General features: G+C 43.1%; 1 protein-coding gene across 1 annotated transcript in view; it reads left to right on the top strand.

Annotated features, from left to right (window-relative positions):
* Positions 1-19007, top strand: part of PDILT (protein disulfide isomerase like, testis expressed) — a 46289-nt gene that overhangs the window by 11082 nt on the left and 16200 nt on the right. The window contains exons 7-9 of the mRNA XM_088476193.1: positions 1530-1727; positions 4167-4287; positions 8484-8665. Of these exons, the coding sequence (XP_088332319.1) occupies positions 1530-1727; positions 4167-4287; positions 8484-8665 (501 nt within the window). The remainder of the gene's footprint in view (positions 1-1529; positions 1728-4166; positions 4288-8483; positions 8666-19007) is intronic.

Genomic DNA, 19007 nt, shown 5'->3' with positions numbered 1-19007 from the left:
TTTTCTGCATATTCTGTGTAGAATGGAACAGGGGTAGATGATGGGATTGGGGACTAGGATGGAGGCGGACCCATTGATAAAACTACTAGTTCGTAATATAATACAAAAATAACATTAAGTATTTCTAATAAAAATGAGTGATTATTAATGCCATGGACTGTAGCTTTATAGCAAATTATTTTTATTAGAAAATGGTAGCAGGTTATTACAAAAAGAGAACCATTTCAAAATCGATATTACAAAGTGAACCTGCAAAATGAGGTTTCAATCAGATCCGAAAAATGATAAAATTTCCTAATCAGAATATAAAGAACCTCTATAATCAAAATAATAAAACATTTAGGGAAGAGACAAAACAATGAGGGGTGGAGAGGGGAAAGAGAGAATTGCTGCATAATTAGAATATAGATCAAAAACAAAGCCACGACAAATTTAATATTAATATATATCAGCTCCACTGGGTCACATAGGGTCCAGGCAAGGAAATAGGCATAACTTACACAAGTGTAGGTCGGCTAGAGAGAATGGTTTTATAAGATACAGAATCCCTAAAAACCATCCAACGAGACCAGGTATCCCTAAAGGATTCATAGTCGCCATCTGTGGAAGTTATCAAATCGTCCATCTCCATATATAAATCTATTCTCGTGAACCAGTCAGTCACCACGGGAGGAGAGGAGGAGCGCCATCTCACTGGGATAACAGCCTTTGCTGCATTATTCAAATTACATAATAAAGACCTTTTGTACCTCGAGAGGGTCCCGGACGACAGATGGAATAACCAAAACAGGGGATCTGTGGGAACCGGTTCACCCAGAATTATGGCTGAAAGGCGAATAACTTCCGACCAATAGGGCTGAAGAAGTGGGCATTGCCACCAGATATGAAAAGGGTTACCCGGGGCATTTAAGCAGCGCCAACATATATTGGGCACCCCAATCCCCATTTTAGAAAGAGTATCTGGGCATCTGTACCATCTCAAGATAAGCTTGTACTGAGTATCAACAACGGTGGTACTCTTGGAGCAGGCGTGTGCTAGTGCAAATATCTTTCTCCATTGAATTTCATCCAGACTGGAACCGAGGTCATGGTTCCAACTGTAGCTTTAATAACACATTTTTGCAAGATATTATTGGTAAGATATTAATCACATCACTTCAAGGTTTAAACCATCATTAGAAATAGACATTGTCAGTTCAACTAATTGCCTATTATAGTAAGTTTACATAATTACATACATAATTGTAACATGTAATTATGCGGTCAATATCCAGACCGTGGGGATTCCGGCGCCCAGAATGCTGACAAAAGGAATCCCGACACTAAGTTCAGGCACCGACAAGTGTTGGTATTCTAACCCTATTGAGATGCCTGCCTCTGGATTCGGACCGCCGAATTCCCGAGCGGCGGCATCCCATACCCATCCCTGTAATTATGTTACATAATTATAACAGAATCACTATTTCTAGTCACCTCTATAACATATTGACTTCCTGATTTTTGACACTTGGATATTATTCTAATTCCAGATTGTCTTTGTTTTGGTTGACACTGATGAAACTCGTAATGGGCGAATCTTTGAGTATTTCCGAATCACAGAGGTTGATACCCCAGCAGTTCGGATTCTAAACTTAACAACTGATGAGAAGTACAGAATGCCGGCTGATGATGTCAATTTTGAAAATGTCAGACAATTTTGTCAGAGTTACTTGGATGCAAAGGCCAAGGTAATACATAGTAAGGAGTTCTGTTACTTTGTAATTGGCATGTTTGCATGGTAGAGGGATCAAAGAAAGGAAGATGTTTTCTGATTGTGATACTCTCTCTAATGCTGGGTATACACTGGCTGATATATGTCCACATAGGCAGAATGTTCACAATGTCGTCATATGAAATATCAAAATTCTGCATGGACCAGAGGGTTAGGGTTAGCTGCGGCACTGGAGAGTTAGGGTTAGGCTATGGGAGGGGAGGATAAGGCAGTTGGGGGAGGGTCAGGGTCTGGCTGCGGGAGGTTAGGCTTAGGCACTAAGGGGAGGGTTAGGGGTTAGTGATACTTGCCGCAGGAAGCGCCGCAGGATCAGTCATAATCATCTGACAACTGGAACTGAAGACACTGCTGGATTTGCAGAACCAGGTAAGTCACCACTGGATCACCAGGAACGTTTTGTCGACATTCTAATCATGTCGACATTTCATCAGTGTCCATGTTGACATGATGAATGTCAACAAAATGTACTGAACATGTTCTTTTCTACAAACCCGGAATCCATCTATTGCTTATAGTAGCCTTTGCAACCTCTGGATTCCGATTCACTAGGGATCCAGATAGTAGGTCGACAATGAATAGGTTAACACCAGATGGTAGACATGCAATAGGTTGACAGGGACAAAAGGTTGACTGACAAAAGGTAGACAGTGCAAAAGGTTGACAGGTTTAAAAGGTCGACACATGTTTTTTCAACAATTTTAAGATTAGGGTTAGGGGTCAGAGTTAGGGTGAAGATTAGGCACTTAGGGGAGGGTTAGGGTTAGGCTGCCAGAGGGGACGTTTAGGGATAGGCACTAAGGAGAAGTTTAGGCTGCCGGAAGGGATTAGTGGCACTAGTGGGAGGGTTAGTGTTAGGCTACGGTTATGTTTAGGCACTGGGGGGATGGGAGGCATCAGGGTTAGGGTTAAGAAAGATTACGGCTAAAATAAAGAAAAAAACTGTGACAACCATTTTTGAGTCGACCATAGGCGGGATGCATGATGCATCGCAGTTTGCACAGCGATGCTTACCACCACTCTTCGCATGCATGCTGGCATTAATGCTGGCATCAACAGAATCGCAAAGGACAGCTCTCTCAGTAAGAGCTGTCCTTTGCGAGTGAGGGACATATGGGTCTATGACCCAGAAGTCCCTTTGGTGTCATTCTGTGAATGCACAGAGTGACACACGCGCCGCAGGGGGTGCTGGGAGGGATCCGATTGGATCCCTCTCACATCACTCTGCAAAGAAAAGCCAATAGGCTTCTATAGGGTAAAGCCATCTGAGGATGGCGTTACCCACCGCATCCAAGCCATGGACGCTTGGTGCATATGAAAAGTGCAGTCAAACCCCTAAATACGGCATTTCGTCCTATTAGTGTGTTGATCATTCAAACCTGTTGATTTTTTGCACTGTTGACCTTTTGATTGTCGATCTATCTAACTTTTGAGTTATTTGAGAGATTAGGTAGAGGAAATGTGTAATTACACGGTTATGCGTAGGTAATATATTACATATTTTCTTGCCTCTTACTTGTCCCTCAGAAAGGGACCATTCCTTACTTTCTCTAAAGACCTCTTACACTTTGTCTCCTCAGGACTCTAGTCCTTCTTGGCTTAAGATACCTTAAAACAAACTAGTTGATTCCCTTATACTCACTCCTTAACTGCTAATGGCCCACTCTGTCTCATAACGGTAGATAAGTTTGCTCCTTCTGACTTTGTCAGAAAATGTTTATTTATTGCAGTACATGATAGATAAATGGTAAAACAAAAATCAGAGCCAGTACAAATGGCATATTACAATACAATTCGCAAATTGAAACTTGAAATGGGAAAACTGCTAATTAGCAATGACTATCCAGACCCTGTTCTTGTTTTCCAACTCTCAGTATCTGCAAAGATTCCTCCTAGTCTGTTACAGATCCTCTCTTTCCAGGACTTGCAATGTACGTTACAAAACATCTCCTGTAAGAAAACAAAAACACACCTATCCACTAAGGGTAGTTGTTATCTCCATGTGTTCTGCTGGAAAGAGGGCATTAGCGCACCCAGCTGCTCCAGACTGGAGGCTGCCCACACACTTCTCTCCCCTCACTTCCATATTCCCATTATGTTGGGAGTCCTGCACCAGCAAGACTTGGATAATGTGACAGCCTCCATGCTGCAGACATGATCCATCAGCTGATTTCTACCAATGGGTACATTTGTAGTTATCAGCCACAAAGCACACACACTTTTTACAACTATTTTAGAATATTCCCGAATATCCAAACATTAGAAGAAGAATGATAAATGGAAGCTGCATGTTGCTTAGACTTTATTTTATATTATACTTTATATTAAGTTTATAATACAGTATATCTAAATTATTACTTGATAAATGAATTAGAACGAAATTATTTTTCTTTTATAGCCACAACGTGACAGTGAAGATATCCCTAGTGATTGGGATAAACATGCTGTAAAACTGTTGGTGGGAAAGAACTTCAACAAAGTTGTTTTTAATAAATCAAGTAATGCCTTTGTTATGTTTTGTAAGTATGAATCATTAAGTTTTTATGGTTTTATATCTTTTCTTATATGGTTTTCACACAAAAGTCTACAACCTCTTTACTACACAAAAACAAAAGTTACAAATATAGGCAGTCATAGTGAGGAATTAAATTACCTGCCGTAATTTACTGCGGGTAATAACTGGAGGTAGCCTCAGGCTTTAATGTCCGGACTATTCATTTAGCCTCCCATATTCGCCCAATAGCTGCGTTAATGCCCATTAAATGAATGTGTTAATGGGCGTTAACACTTGTTATCAGGGGTGGGATGCAGTAAACGAAAAATGCGCCAAACTCCCCGTTTAACGCATTTTTCGTATGCATCATTCTGCTGGCCGCCGGGCTCTGATGCGGAGGGTAACGCCAGCTTTTGCTGACGTTACCCTATGGGCCTCTGCTGCATCGCGCTGCTATGAGGGATCCGATCGGATCCCTCCCAGCATGCCCCGCGGCCGCCGCATCACTCTGCGCATGCGCAGATGGACTCCCGGGGTATAAACCCGGAAGTCCACTGTGCTGCAAAGATCGCCATGGACAGCTCTTATCCGAAGAGCTGTCCTTTGCTGTACTGATCGCATATGTTAGTGCATATGCGATCAATACTAATGCGATATCCGGCGGTAAGTGTTAGTGCATGCCGCCCCAGGTGTTAACACACTGAATCTGTAAAAAAATTGACGGATTTGTGCGTTAACTGGCTGTTGTCACACGATAATAGCACAGGTATTCAGGATTTCTTTGTGTCTCACGAGACCCGAAAATAAATCCCCGTTAAGTGAGGCTAATTGAATAGCCCATGGTGATCAATTAGCTTGTGGTAATTTACGGCGGCTAATTGAATCTCCCCCATAGTCTTTTTCTGACAAAACTGATATGAAGAATGAATTCTTAAAGTTACCACCCAAGATAATTGTGGTAGACCAAGATGGTGGCGGTAGAGTGGGGTCCAAGAGGGCATGGCAGTATCACTGTAAAGGATATTGCCGACCATGTAGCAGATAGAGCTGAGGCCCCAGCCATGTTGAGAACCTAAGGAACTGGATGCTTTTAAAGAAATAATATTTATTATTAGTGGCCATGGTAAGGAGTAGGGTGGATTAGATGTAACTCTATTCATGAGAATTTGTATAAACTTTCTTTATTGAATTCTATAGTTATAAAAATTCACATGTGCAAACCTTACATTACTCTATACAGTACAATACTGTCAGTGTCGTCATGGTAACAGAAAGTAGTACAAACAGTGCAGAATTCTTATGAATTCTAGTTAAATACTGTTCAATCTTCTGACCGCCTCTACTAGCTAAGTGTAGACAAATGTAACTGGCGGTAAAAAACAAGGGAGAACAAACTAGATGTGGGTTGATAGAATATAACATGTTTTGGGAAGAGATGGGAAATGGATGAAAATGGGTAATGAACTGTATCTGTGCTCATGAAAAAGGGGTCTAGCACAAACCTCCTAAAACAGATAGCGCCATACTAGGGCACTTCTGCATCCTGTGCTGGTCCCTGCGGCCCCTCATATAGAAGAAGAAGTTAGGAGAAGAATGCTGGACAGCAGGAATGACCTAAGGATGTACTTGGTGCTGTTCCAGACCATGAGGTGCCATTGTAGGCACACTAGAAGCCACATAGGTACCGCCAGGGCAGCAGCGGTGCTTCTCCCTCAGCCTAGACTGTACTGTGGCACCGTTCCCACCACCCTTGGTATGGCCCTGCAGTCATATCATATAGTTAGACAAACAACTCGATAACATATAGTCCACGCCCCAAAATCTGTTTCAAGATAGGGTTTTGACAATACTTCCAATAACTGCCAATGTTTACAGTGTCTTCCTATGTCACCCTTATCTGTTCATTGAACTTCACAAAATAAAAACATAATGCTTTATTCATCTGCAGTTCAATCCTGTAAATCCCAGGATTGGAAGCGCCAATCCCGGGATTCAAATCCCAGCGTTTTTGGCCTAAAATCCCGGGATCCCGCCGATCCTGGGATTGTCCTCCCTAGTATAGTATCAATGGGTTTATATTTATATGTTCTATTTTTTGGTTGTTATTTCCAGCCAACATGGTTCAGTTTATGTTGGTTTCACATAATTCAGGATTGCTGTCTTTTCCATTGATTATCTCATTTGCTCGTTCTGGTGATATTTTTCAGGATAAACTTTTCTCCTAGTTCTTTGGGCTCAGCTCTTGCATTTTTCTTTTAACTTCACAATAGCCTCAGTTGTGACTTGTGGGCATTTTCCATGATGAGCTTGCCTACTTTGTATATTATTATTTTTTAGAAGTGTTCCATGATCCATTTACAAGGTTCATCAACCATTCTCTTGTTCTGTGAACATTTTTCCACAGATTAATATTAAGTGTAGCCAGTATGGAATATATTATTGCGTACATATGTTACATTAGAAAACCGCAGCAGCCGCCTATTTTACTCGGTGTCTGTTACTGAACTTGGGACTGATCCAGAGTTGTACACTGCTAGCATCCAAGGACGCAGCAGCGATGCTAACATATGCTAATGCAGCAGGATGTATGTGGTGTAAATACTAGATACCTCCTGCATGCTTGGGTGATTCGCAGCTGCATCTGAGGACACAGCCATTGGATCACTTGCGAGACCATTGGACATTTGAGTAACCCTCCGGTTACTGAGGTGGCATCTCAGAATTGGAGCCGAGGCCAGGAAATCTTTGTTGGATCCTGGCCTCGGCACTCCCAGAAAACGGGGGCAACACGCCCTCGTTTTCTGGAACCCAGAGGAGACCTGCCCATTCCCTGCCAACAAATGATAACAGCCAGTCAATCAGACTGCAGCTTTGGGGAACTGTGAGAGATCACTATAGAATAGCGGCGCATGCGCAGTACAGATCCTGCACATGCGCTGATCTTCTAACACTGGAGTGGTATGAAACCATCGGGTTTGCGCACCAATCTGAATCTTGACTCTCAGGGGTATATTTACTAAAGTGTGAGTTTCTAGAAGTGGAGATGTTGCCCATAGCAACCAATCAGATTCTACTTAACATTTATCTAGCACATTCTAGAAGATAATAGCTAGAATCTGACTGGTTGCTATGGGCAACATCTCCACTTCTAAAATCTCTGACTTTAGTATATATACCCCTTAGCGTTTAAAACATTTTTTTTTCTTTCTCTGACTCCATTGGGATGGGGTTGGCAGGGCCGGCTCTAGGGGTGTTCAACCTGTGCGGTCGCACAGGGGCGCCACCCATACAGGGCGCACCCCTCCCCAACACCCTGATTTCAGCGGGACAGTAGTGTCCCGCTGTTCCAACCGTGGGCCGAAGTGGCCCGCGGGTGGTCAAATCGTGAGGTTGGTGACCCCCACCTCCGCAGCTGTGCGGCGATGCCGGACTCCGGAGACTCTGAATGGATGCTGCGCGCATGAGCACGACATCCATTCAGTGACGGGAGAGGGTCTGGGGGAAGCCCAGCTAGTGAGGCTCCCCCCAGCCTGACATTATTTGGAGGCAGGCACGCCTCCTAATAACGTCACGTAGGGGGCATGACCTATGATAATTAGGTAATCTCCATTGTCGGAAAATAGGGCGCACTGGAGGTGGCTGGCACAGGGTGCTCCGACCCCTGGAGCCGGCCCTGGGGGTTGGTATGATGTAGATCTAAATCTTTTTGTTGCTATATACTTCACAAAGTTCTTGAAATGCTGGACTTCTGAATGCTTTTCTTTGATCACTAAGCACTTTCTCTGGGCTTCTATACACTTGACCAACATTTTTTATAGAACTTTTACCTGTCAGTTTCTTAATGAGGTCTTTGACTGTTACCGCCACTTCATAATCGATGTTGTGGGCCATGATCATTAAGACGTAAAAATAAATCCCACATTATTTTTCCAATTTCAAATGGTCAGTAGTGACTAGTTCTAGAGGTTGTCTACTTGTCCTTTTCAAAGTACATGAATTACATTTCCCACCATTGGGCTATATATTCCTTCAATCTTGTGCACCAGTCTGTGCACAGTAGATGAGGGTCCGGAAATAAAAATCTTTTTGAAGATTGAAGCATTAGCACAAATGACTTTGTGATCCCAAACTAGCTTAAAACAGTTACGAATATTTTTTAAGTGTATTTTTCATGCTTGTCAGAAATAGCAAATACCCAATGGTTTGCTCTTCTTATTACAGATGCTCCCTGGTCCATACAATGTAAAGAACTTTTTCCAGTGTGGGAAGAATTAGGAAAAAGATACCTAAATAATAAAAATGTGACTATTGCCAAAATAGACTGTACAGCTAATGACATCCAACTCATAGTGCTGGATCGCTACCCCTATTTTCGGTTCTTCCCTGCTGGATCAGATAACAAGGTATGTTACTGGTGCATCACAAAACATGACACATTCAGAGATGTTTAAAATAATTCCTAAGTAAATGAATAATCTCCCATTTGCTTACAATTTACCCGACTTCCAGTCTGCATTCAAGTGGAATTAGACAAAATGTGGCAGTGTGCAGAAAATGTTGGGGCATCGCATGGTGAATGCTGTACCATTGGCTAAGTGCACTTTAACTTTTCTCATTGATAGTCATATTTAGAGTGAAGGGTGTGCGACAGATGCCGCTGTCTATAGCTGAGAGGGTGGTACAGATGCTACTGTGTGGGGTAAATTTACTAAGATTCAAGTTTGGTCGAGATTGCAATCTCCGGTGAGTTTAGGCATTTTTTTCAACTCGCAGATTTACTAAAGGCAAACTCGGGTGAGATTTCTCTCTTTTCATTGATAAACTCGGGTGAGATTTCTCTCTTTTCACTGATAAACTCGGGTGAGATTTCTCTCTTTTCACTGATAAACTCGGGTGAGATTTCTCTCTTTTCACTGATAAACTCGGGTGAGAATGCAAACTCGAATAAACTCCCCATCGGTCAAACTATGAAGTACTTTTCATGAAAAGATACAACTCGGGAATTTACTAATAATAAACAAGATTACAATCTAGGGTGTAATTGTAGCAAACTCGCAGCTAATTAGAAGTTGCAAATAGACCACCTCCTGAGCTGTACGTTTGTCAGAAACACACACAGATCAGTGTGATTTGTGTATGTTTACAGGGGCGCCAAGAGGGAGGGGAAGCGGGTACTAATTACCCGGGCCCAGGCTTGCTGGAGGGGCCCGGCTCTGCTTACCCTCCCTCTAACATAACAGACAAATAGATCCTGCACCGGAATATAATAGACAATTCAAGAACCAACAATTGTCACAATTGGTCAATAATAGAATAGTCCACTTTGTTGGTGGTGCTCCCTGGGAAAAGTATAAATCATACTCATAGTTAACAAAAAACCTCTAGACTAGAGCTAGAAAAAGAATTGCCCTTTCTGGGGCACTTTTTATTAGATGTATAGTGTGAAAAGATAATAAAATTAAAACTTAACCTTTGGGGCTCTATTTACTACAATCCGCATTAGTAATGCAGATTGTAGTGTGATATTACCGACTGAATTCGCAATGCGAATTCAGGCAATATCACAGGGATTTACTACAAATCCCTTGCAGGGACAGAGCTTGCGAGAAAGCTCTGTCTCTGAGAATCCTCTCCGCACACTAGTCACGGTATTTTCGCAAAAAAATACCGTGACCAGTGCCCCGCGCATGCGCTGACCAACCGTCGCTGCTACCCCCCGGTGCTAAGCCCCGCCCCCGTCATTAAGTCCCACCCCCGCGACCCCCCCTCTCCCTTAATTACACTTACCTGCATGATCCGGGCTCCGGTGATGTCCTCCATGTCCTCCGGTCAGGTGATATCCCATACTGCACTGGGACCCGATCACCTGAAGACCAGGCCGCAGTGCAGCATGGGAGACCAGATGACCGGAGGGAGGACATCACCCGGAGACCCAACCACCGGTCCCTGGAGACAGGTAAGTAAATTTTTTTTTTACTTTTTTTTTTCTTTTTTCTGCAGTGAATCAGCGTGTGGTCTGTTTAGACCACACAGCTGATAACTGGGGCCAGCTCCCAGCTCTGCTATCCCTGTTAAAGCAGGGCAGGAGTCTGGTGACGGGGGGAGACCCTGGATAACGGCACCTCCAGGTGGCGTTATTATCACAGGGCTTTCCCTGGTATTTTTTTACAATTTATTTTTAGTAACTTTGGTCGGATCACATTTCCCATTACAATTATGGGAAATGCGATCTGCTTACTAAAAAATAAGTGATACTTAGGGGTTGGAGTAGAATTTTACGAATTCTACTTCAATTGCCCTATAGTAACTGTAGGTGATACTAAAATAATGTGAAAAGGATGTGAAAACACCCTTTTTCACTTTATTTTAGTAAAAATAATGTTATTAAATAAAGCCCTTAATATTGTTATAATGCTAAAAATTTTTAGGAGATTTGTTTGAGACCAAGTACTCTATTTACTACAATCCGCATTTGTAATGCAGATTGTAGTGTGATACTACCGACTGGGATTTACTACAAATCCCTTGCAGGGACAGAGCTTGCGATAAAGCTCTGTCCCTGCGGTTCCCCTCCACTCACTAGTCATGGCATGTTCGGAAAAAATACCTTGACAAAGTGAATACCATCGCGACCATCGGGGCTTACGACCAGACCCTAAGGTTGGGTCTGGGCACTCGCAAGCCCCAGGGAGCTTCCTGCTCTGAAAGAGCAGGAAACTCCCCACTGACATCACTGATGATGTCAGTGTGGCCGCCCACAAAACGGTAGGCGATCCTAAAGGAACGCCGTTTTGCAAACCACCTCCCCGGCCCGCCTACAAAAAGGGGTGAGCTGTCGATCAACATCGACAGCCGCCCCTTTTGTAGCGAGTTCCAGAGCGACAGAGTTTCTGTCGCTCCGGGGCTTGCGCACGCGCAGTGCGGCCACTACGCATGTGCAGGACCAACCATCGAGTCGGTTGCGAGCGCATCGGCGCTTGCAACTGACTCTGAATGAGGTCCTCTGTCCCGTGTGCGGTGTTAGGCTGTCCTTGTTGCCTAGGCAGCGCAAGGACTGGATGCGCCACCGGGAGAAGTCTTTGCCCACTGGAGAAAATACCTGTGTCTGAAAGGTATCAGAGCAAGTTGTATTACTCCATGCTGTACCCGGGAGGGATGCCGTGGACGCGCGTTTCACCCTGCGGGCTAGGATTACATGGGTAAAATTAACCAATCCTGGTGATGCCTTATGTGCTAGTAGGTTCTCTTAACCCTAGCTCTGCCAAAGTAAAGATCTCCCCCCTGATGTCTCCTATTGTTATGTGGAGATAAATTAATTATACCCTGTGTTCCATATGGTTAATCATAATGGTGATATACAGTCAGGTGCATAAATATTGGGACATTGACAGAATTTTCATATTTTGGCCTCTATTCACCACCACAATGGCTTTGAAATGAAACAAGCAAGATGTGCTTTAACTGCAGACTTTCAGAATTAATTTGAGGGTAATTACATCCAAATCAGGTGAACGGTATAGGAATTACAACGTTTTCTATATGTGCCTCCCACTTTTTAAGGGGCCAAAAGTAATGGGACAAACTAAACAATCCTAAATCTAACTTTCACTTTTTAATAGTTTGTTGCAAATCCTTTGCAGGCAATTACAGCCTGAAGTCTGGAACGCATAGACATCACCAGACGCTGGGTTTCATCCCTGGTGATGCTCTGCCAGGCCTCTACTGCAAATGTCTTCAGTTCCTGCTTGTTCTTGGGGCATTTTCCCTTCAGTTTTGTCTTCATCAAGTGAAATGCATGCTCAATCGGATTCAGGTCAGGGAATTGACTTGGCCATTGCATAACATTCCACTTTTTAGCCTTAAAACACTCTTTGTTTGCTTTTCCAGTATGCTTCGGGTCATTGTCCATCTGCACTGTGAAACGCCGTCCAATGAGTTCTGAAGCATTTGACTGAATATGAGCATATAATATTGCCCGAAACACTTCAGAATGAATTCTGCTGCTTTTGTCAGCAGTCACATCATCAATAAATACAAGGGAACCAGTTCCATTGGCAGCCATACATGCCCACGCCATGACACTACCACCACCATGCTTTACTGATGAGGTGGTATGTTTTGGATCATGAGCAGTTCCTTTCCTTCTCCATACTCTTCTCTTCCCATCACTTTGGTACAAGTTGATCTTTGTCTCATCTGTCCATAGGATGTTGTTCCAGAACTGTAATGGCTTTTTTAGATGTTGTTTGGCAAACTCTAATCTGGTCTTCCTGTTTTTGAGGCTCACCAATGGTTTACATCTTGTGGTGAACCCTCTATATTCACTCTTGTGAAGTCTTATCTTGATTGTTGACTTTGACACATATACACTTACCTCCTGGAGAGTTTTCTTGATTTGGCCAACTGTTGTGAAGAGGTTTTTCTTCACCAGGGAAATAATTCTTCTGTCATCCACCACAGTTGTTTTCCGTGGTCTTCCGGATCTTTTGGTGCGTTTTTTCTTTTTAAGAATGTTCCAAACAGTTGATTTGGCCACACCTAATGTTTTTGCTATCTCTCTGATGAGTTTGTTTTGATTTTTCAGCCTAATGATGGCTTGCTTCACTGATAGTGACAGCTCTTTGGATCTCAAATTGAGAGTCGACAGCAACTGATTCCAAATGCAAATGTCACACCTAGAATCAACTCCAGACCTTTTACCTGCTTAATTGATAATGAAATAATGAGGGCATAGCCCACACCTGTCCATGAAATAGCTTTTGAGTTGATAGTCCCATTACTTTTGGCCCCTTAAAAAGTGGGAGGCACATATAGAAACCGTTGTAATTCCTACATCGTTCACCTGATTTGGATGTAATTACCCTTAAATTAAATCTGAAAGTCTGCAGTTAAAGCACATCTTGGCCCTCATTCAGAGCCACTCGCAAACAGCAGTACGCTCGTTGCGTTCCGATGTTGAATAACCGCGCATGCGTCGGTGTAACACTGCGCATGTGCGTACGGCAGATTGCGAGCTTTTTTGGTCTCGTTCGTCAAATAGCGTACAGGAAGTGACATGTCAAATGTGATTGACAGAACAGGGCGTTTTTGGGTGTTGACGGGGTGGAGATGGAAAAACGCAGGCGTGGCGAGGCGTTTTTGGGGCGTACATACATTAGCAGATGCAAGCGTAAAATGTGTTCGGACCGACTCATACGTCACTGGATGATCCTCTTTCCCTTCAAAACGCTCGCACAGCTTAGGGTCTGGATTACTCGACCACATTGGCGATGGCCTTCTCCTCCGTCCCGGGACTCCACGATGTTGTTGCGATTAATCGCGGGAGGTCTGAAAAGCAATTAGTGTTGGATTGAAAACCGGCTTGGTATGTGTTTTGAAATCAGTTTTTTGGGATAGCACAAAACCGTACGCAGGTGGAAATCAGAGCTGCCAATGTCAGGATGACACAATAAATTTGCGTACATTTGTGGGGGTTTATTTTGGCCTCAATTTGGTGGTTAGGGCCTATTGTAACAATAATGTCATCATGTTTTAATTTTCTCACCATTTTATTTTTGCCTCTTGAATTTGCCTCGTTATATGAATTTTTAAACGTTCCTTAAAGAGCCCTTTTTAAAAAAAAATTTTTAGATTTTTTTTGGCAAGTTTTTGCCTTTTGGGCCAGGATTAAATGTAAGCCATTTGTACAATAATTTCACAATACAATGTCAGATTTTTGGTGTCAATTTATTGGTCAAACCAAAAATAAATTAATAAAAAATTTGGGGACATCTTTTTTTGGCAAAGATCGGTCCCAAAATCAAACAAATTGGCCCAACATAACTGTTGACATAAACATACAACAAAAAATTAAAAACATTTCACAAGAAAGGAGAGGGAAGTTTTGACCAGAAAGGAATATGAGCCAAGCACAGAAGGAGTGTGGGAAAAGTCGCCATTGCTGTCACCGTTTTTTCACCCGTTTGGATGGGGGAGGGAGGGCGCCAGACCGGGTCCGGGATGTCATCGGGCTGGCCTGTCCAGAGGCAGATGTTGTGGCCTCTGGACTAGGCACAGGGCTAGGCACATTTGTAGGATTGGCTGATGTTGTGCCAGAGGTGGAGGATGCTGATGTTCCGGCAGGAAGGGAGGTCGGCTCCACCATGTGCTGGCGAACGAGCTGCTCCAGGGCATTGGCGATGCGGATGTTGGCCCTGGTATTTTCCGCCAGGGCCTGACCAATGGTCACGTTGGCCGCAGCATTTTGCTCCAGGGCCTCAGCCACCCGTAGCAGACTGGCGTCCATCCTCTGCAGAATCTCCGTATGGAAATCCGATTTGAAATTGAGTTCTGTGAGGAGGGACACTGCCTGCGAGGGGGATTGCCCTGGACTGGCTTCTGCAGGGTCCTCAGCCGGATGTACTGGTTCCTCCCCTGCAGAGCCAGCAGAAATTCGGCGGCCAAGGCTCCCCTCTGAAGGAGACTCATCCGCCTGTGTCTCTGTTAGGAAAAAAGAGAAAAGACTCACATTAGAATCTACATATTGGCACAATAACATTTCAGAGTTGGTGACATCAAAAGATTTACCTGGGACAACATGAGGAGCCGCAAAGTCTGGCATGTCCGTATCCATGTTGGACACGCCAAACACCTCCACAGGCTGCACACACCCCTGTGCCAGCTTTTCTAAATCCGTCAACTCCAATGACACAAGGGTGGGACCCCCACCTGTCCCCCTTGCATGCCTAGCCCTGTCCGCGAGTTTTTGCTTTAGGCGATATTTGAAGTCGCCCCATCTGTGGGAAAAAATGGAAGCCATTATCCTTTTGTTTAAAATGGTGTTTGTTTTTAGGGGGGGCAAGTGTTTACTTACCGCCGTTTGACATCCCAGGCTAGACGGACATAATCACCCACCCTATTGACAGCAACGGCTACCTCTTCCCACATTCTCCCCTTCTGGCTTAGACTCATATTCCTGTCTGCCTGTGGCAGGATGTCCACACACTTCTGTATCAAAACCTCCATCTCCTTTCTTGTGAAATGTGGCTGCCTTTTTTTTTTGGCAGCTTTGGCCGGAATACTGGGCCCAGCAGCCTCTTCCATGTCATCCTCCTCACCTATTTGTGTAAATATTCAGATTTCACAAATTCACAACTTGCCCAATCTTGCATGAAAGACTTACCGCCTGACTCTTGGGCATTGTTTCCCTGGTCTGTCGCCATGTCTGAGGTCCAAACAAGAAATACACCAGAATTTTAATGTGTTTTCGTAACGTATTTATACATGCGTCCTTATTTTGCGGCAGCATCATTGATTGTGCGTTCCTATGATCCCTCCTTAAATTGTGCGGGAAACGAAACACTATTTATGGCTTGGTGTGTCTCGAGTCGAGGTGGCGTTTTTGGATTGTTGGAGGTTACCTTGGTTGGAGTTTCTTGTTTGCGGATAAAGGAGTTGGCGTTTGGAGTTTATTTTGTTTGCTAGATTTGCGTTTTTATTTTCCGTTCTCTTTTTTGTTTTTTTGTTTTTTGGCCTCGTTTCTTGATTTGGTAAGTTTTGTGAAGTCTAACTTTTGTTCAATTGTTGTCTCATTGTGTTTCTTCTTGTTTTTAATTTTTGGATCCATAATTTCATATATTTTAGCTTTTTATTAATTTCGGACCCAAAGACCTTTTGATTTGGACTCTTATATATTTGCTCTTGGTAAGTCCATTTTTTATCTTGTATTTGTAAACTAATTAGCGCATTTTTCTCAGTTTGAATAGTGACTTGTATTTGCGAACTAATTAGCGCATTTTTACTACTTACTATTGTGACTTGTATTTGCGAACTAATTAGCGCATTTTTACTACTTACTATTGTGACTTGTATTTGCGAACTAATTAGCGCATTTTTCTCAGTTTGTTTATTAACTTGTATTTGCGAACTAATTCGCGCATTTTTAAATGCTTATTAATCCTGTAAAATTTTTTGTGGTTGCCCTTTCGCTTTTTTGGCAAACATTTCAACCCATTTTGATGTACTGTGTGCAATGTCGTTTTGCTCTTTTGCCAAATGTGTGTTTCGCATATTTTAAGTTTTGTCTAGCACAAAATTTAGAAACATAAATGCGCACTCTTGTGACTTGTATTTGCGAACTAATTAGCACATTTTTACTACTTACTCTTGTGACTTGTATTTGCGAACTAATTAGCGCATTTTAAAATGCTTAATAATCATTTTAACTTTTTTGAGGTTTCCCTTTCGCTTTTTGTGCAAACATTTCAACCCATTTTGATGTACTGTGTGAAATGTCGTTTTGCTGTTTTGCCAAATGTGTGTTTCGCATATTTTAAGTTTGGTCTAGCACAAAATTTAGAAACAAAAATGCACAGAGTGAAATTTGTCAAATTATTTTTGTGATTAATTTCAGTTTGGACGTATCATGACAATACCCCGGCATGTAAGCAGCAATGGATGGTATCATCAAGCTAAGTTGTTTTTAATTTTCTTTTGGGGTGGGTCCAAAGCCTTACATTCCAATCTTGCCATTTCAGGTTGATCTTGGGCGGATTGTTCTGGCCATGCTCCCGGAAGCCGACCAACCTCAATCTCTTCCCAGGCGTAGGCATCGTAGGCGTGCAAGGCCCCAGATATTTCGAACACGTGTCACCCTTTTTGGAATGCCCGATGATGAGGTTTTAAGACGCTACCGTTTTCCTCCCAAAATCATCATAGACACTCTCTCATTAATAGAGAGTGATCTTGAGCGGCAAATTGACAGTCCAACAGCAATACCACCACTGACGCAAATTATGGCGGTGTTACATTTCTGTGCCTCAGGATCGTTTCAAACAACGGTGGGAATAGTGGCGGGCATCTCACAATCCTCCTTTTCCCGGATCCTGAGGGCAGTGATGGAGGCACTTTTCAAGCACCTCCATCATTTTATTCAAATGCCTTTGGATATGGGTGCCCTTAGTGTGACCAAGGCCAATTTTTACCAAATAGCTGGCTTCCCACACATCATAGGGGTTGTGGATGGTACTCACATACCACTTCAGCCTCCAGCACGGCTGGAGGCCATATTTCGAAACAGGAAACACTATCACTCCCTGAATGTAATGGTGGTATGTGATGCCTCCCTCCAGATCCTGTCCCTGAATGCAAAATTACCAGGAAGTGCACATGACTCCTTCGTCATCCGGCAATCAGGGATATGGCACAAATTAACCAACCTACAAGCTGGTGATGCGTGGCTTCTGGGTAAGTGTAGACCTTTAGTACATAACAATGTTAAGCTTGATACACAGTGATCCTGATGTTGTCTATTCTTTTTCACAGGGGACAGTGGATACCCTTGCATGCCCTGGCTGCTCACTCCTTATTTGGCTCCCACACCAGGTCCACAAAGTGAGTTTAATACCGCACTTACAGCCACCAGGCAAGTGGTGGAGCGCTGTATCGGCCTTTTAAAAGGCCGATTCAGATGCCTCCACCGCTCATGTATTTGCCGGATATGGTTTCGAAAATTGTGGTCCTGTGTGGGATCTTTCACAACATCGCCATAAGGAGTGGTGTTCCAATGCAGCCAGAGGATGCCTTACCTGAGGATGGCCCCCCCGAGGTTGGTCGGAGGTCAGTATGTGGGGGGGCCATACGCGATGATGTGGTGGCCCGATATTTTAGGTAATTATTGACCAAACAACAGTGTGTATACCCAATGTGTTACGGTTTTTTAACGTTCATCTTTTTTTATATTAATTCTTGCACCATCTTCTGTTTGTTTGCATAATCTTTGGCACTCCCACGATGACTACTTCCTGCTACCCTTCAAAAACCTTTATGTTGAAACTTCGGGAATATATTCTGACACCAATATTGCAACGCCATATTTTTGAAATCATGTGGGCATGGACCTTCGTCAACCAGTTCTTGATTTGTTGTGTGTTTGTTTAGTGTTTTTGGTATGTGGTGTTTTTCTGATTATCACTGTGTGTTTTGTTTGTGAGTGACCACTTTGTATTTTGATTTCTGTTGTGAATAAATATTTGGAGAGTGTAATTTGTTTCCTTTTTGGGCACGTTAGAAGCAAGTGTAAACAAACTCCCAAACGTTAATTTTACCTAAGGGGTAACCCAGTAATGAAGCAAGTGGAGCTAAAATGTAATATGTTTTCGGGGTACTAACCAACACAACAAGGAATCGTGTACAATCAGTTCGTAAGATTGTCCGAAGCAGTTTGGCCACCAAATAGGAACTTGAAAAATGGTGTAAACTATCATGTTGACCACCACAAAAAAGGAAAATGACATTGGTACTGGGAGGTGTTTCTTGTGCCTGTTTGCGTTCAAAATACAACACACAATCTGTAGTGAGATTCTGTGGCAAACCTTGCTTGAAGAGTCTACTTATGTCAGTGTAAAGAATCTTGGATTTACTCCAAACGCATGAGACAGAGCTTGATTTAAAACTGATTTATTAAGAAACAATTTGAAAAAAAAAAAAAAAAAAACTAATTCCTAAGGAGGACCAACAGATGGTCAAGGCCCTGCATAGGCCCGGTGACCTGCTCCCGCATACGGCCCACGCAATTCACTAGCTCTTCCCGACGCCTCTGTTCCTCTGTGGGTGACAAAAGTTTGGGGATTAATAAATCGATAATGAAGCAACATTCTAAAAAAACACAAAACAAGCAAACCAAAACTTACAAGCTTGTGGGCCAAAAAAACATTACACGGATAAAACCCAGCACCCCAAAATGTCTAAGGGCAAAAATACAAGGGC

Source organism: Taudactylus pleione, unplaced genomic scaffold (genome assembly GCF_031769625.1).
Source record: "Taudactylus pleione unplaced genomic scaffold, aTauple2 ptg000184l, whole genome shotgun sequence".
Lineage (NCBI taxonomy): Eukaryota > Metazoa > Chordata > Amphibia > Anura > Myobatrachidae > Taudactylus > Taudactylus pleione.
The sequence above is the reverse complement of the archived record's forward strand: the minus strand, read 5'-3'. Positions and strand labels throughout refer to the sequence as shown.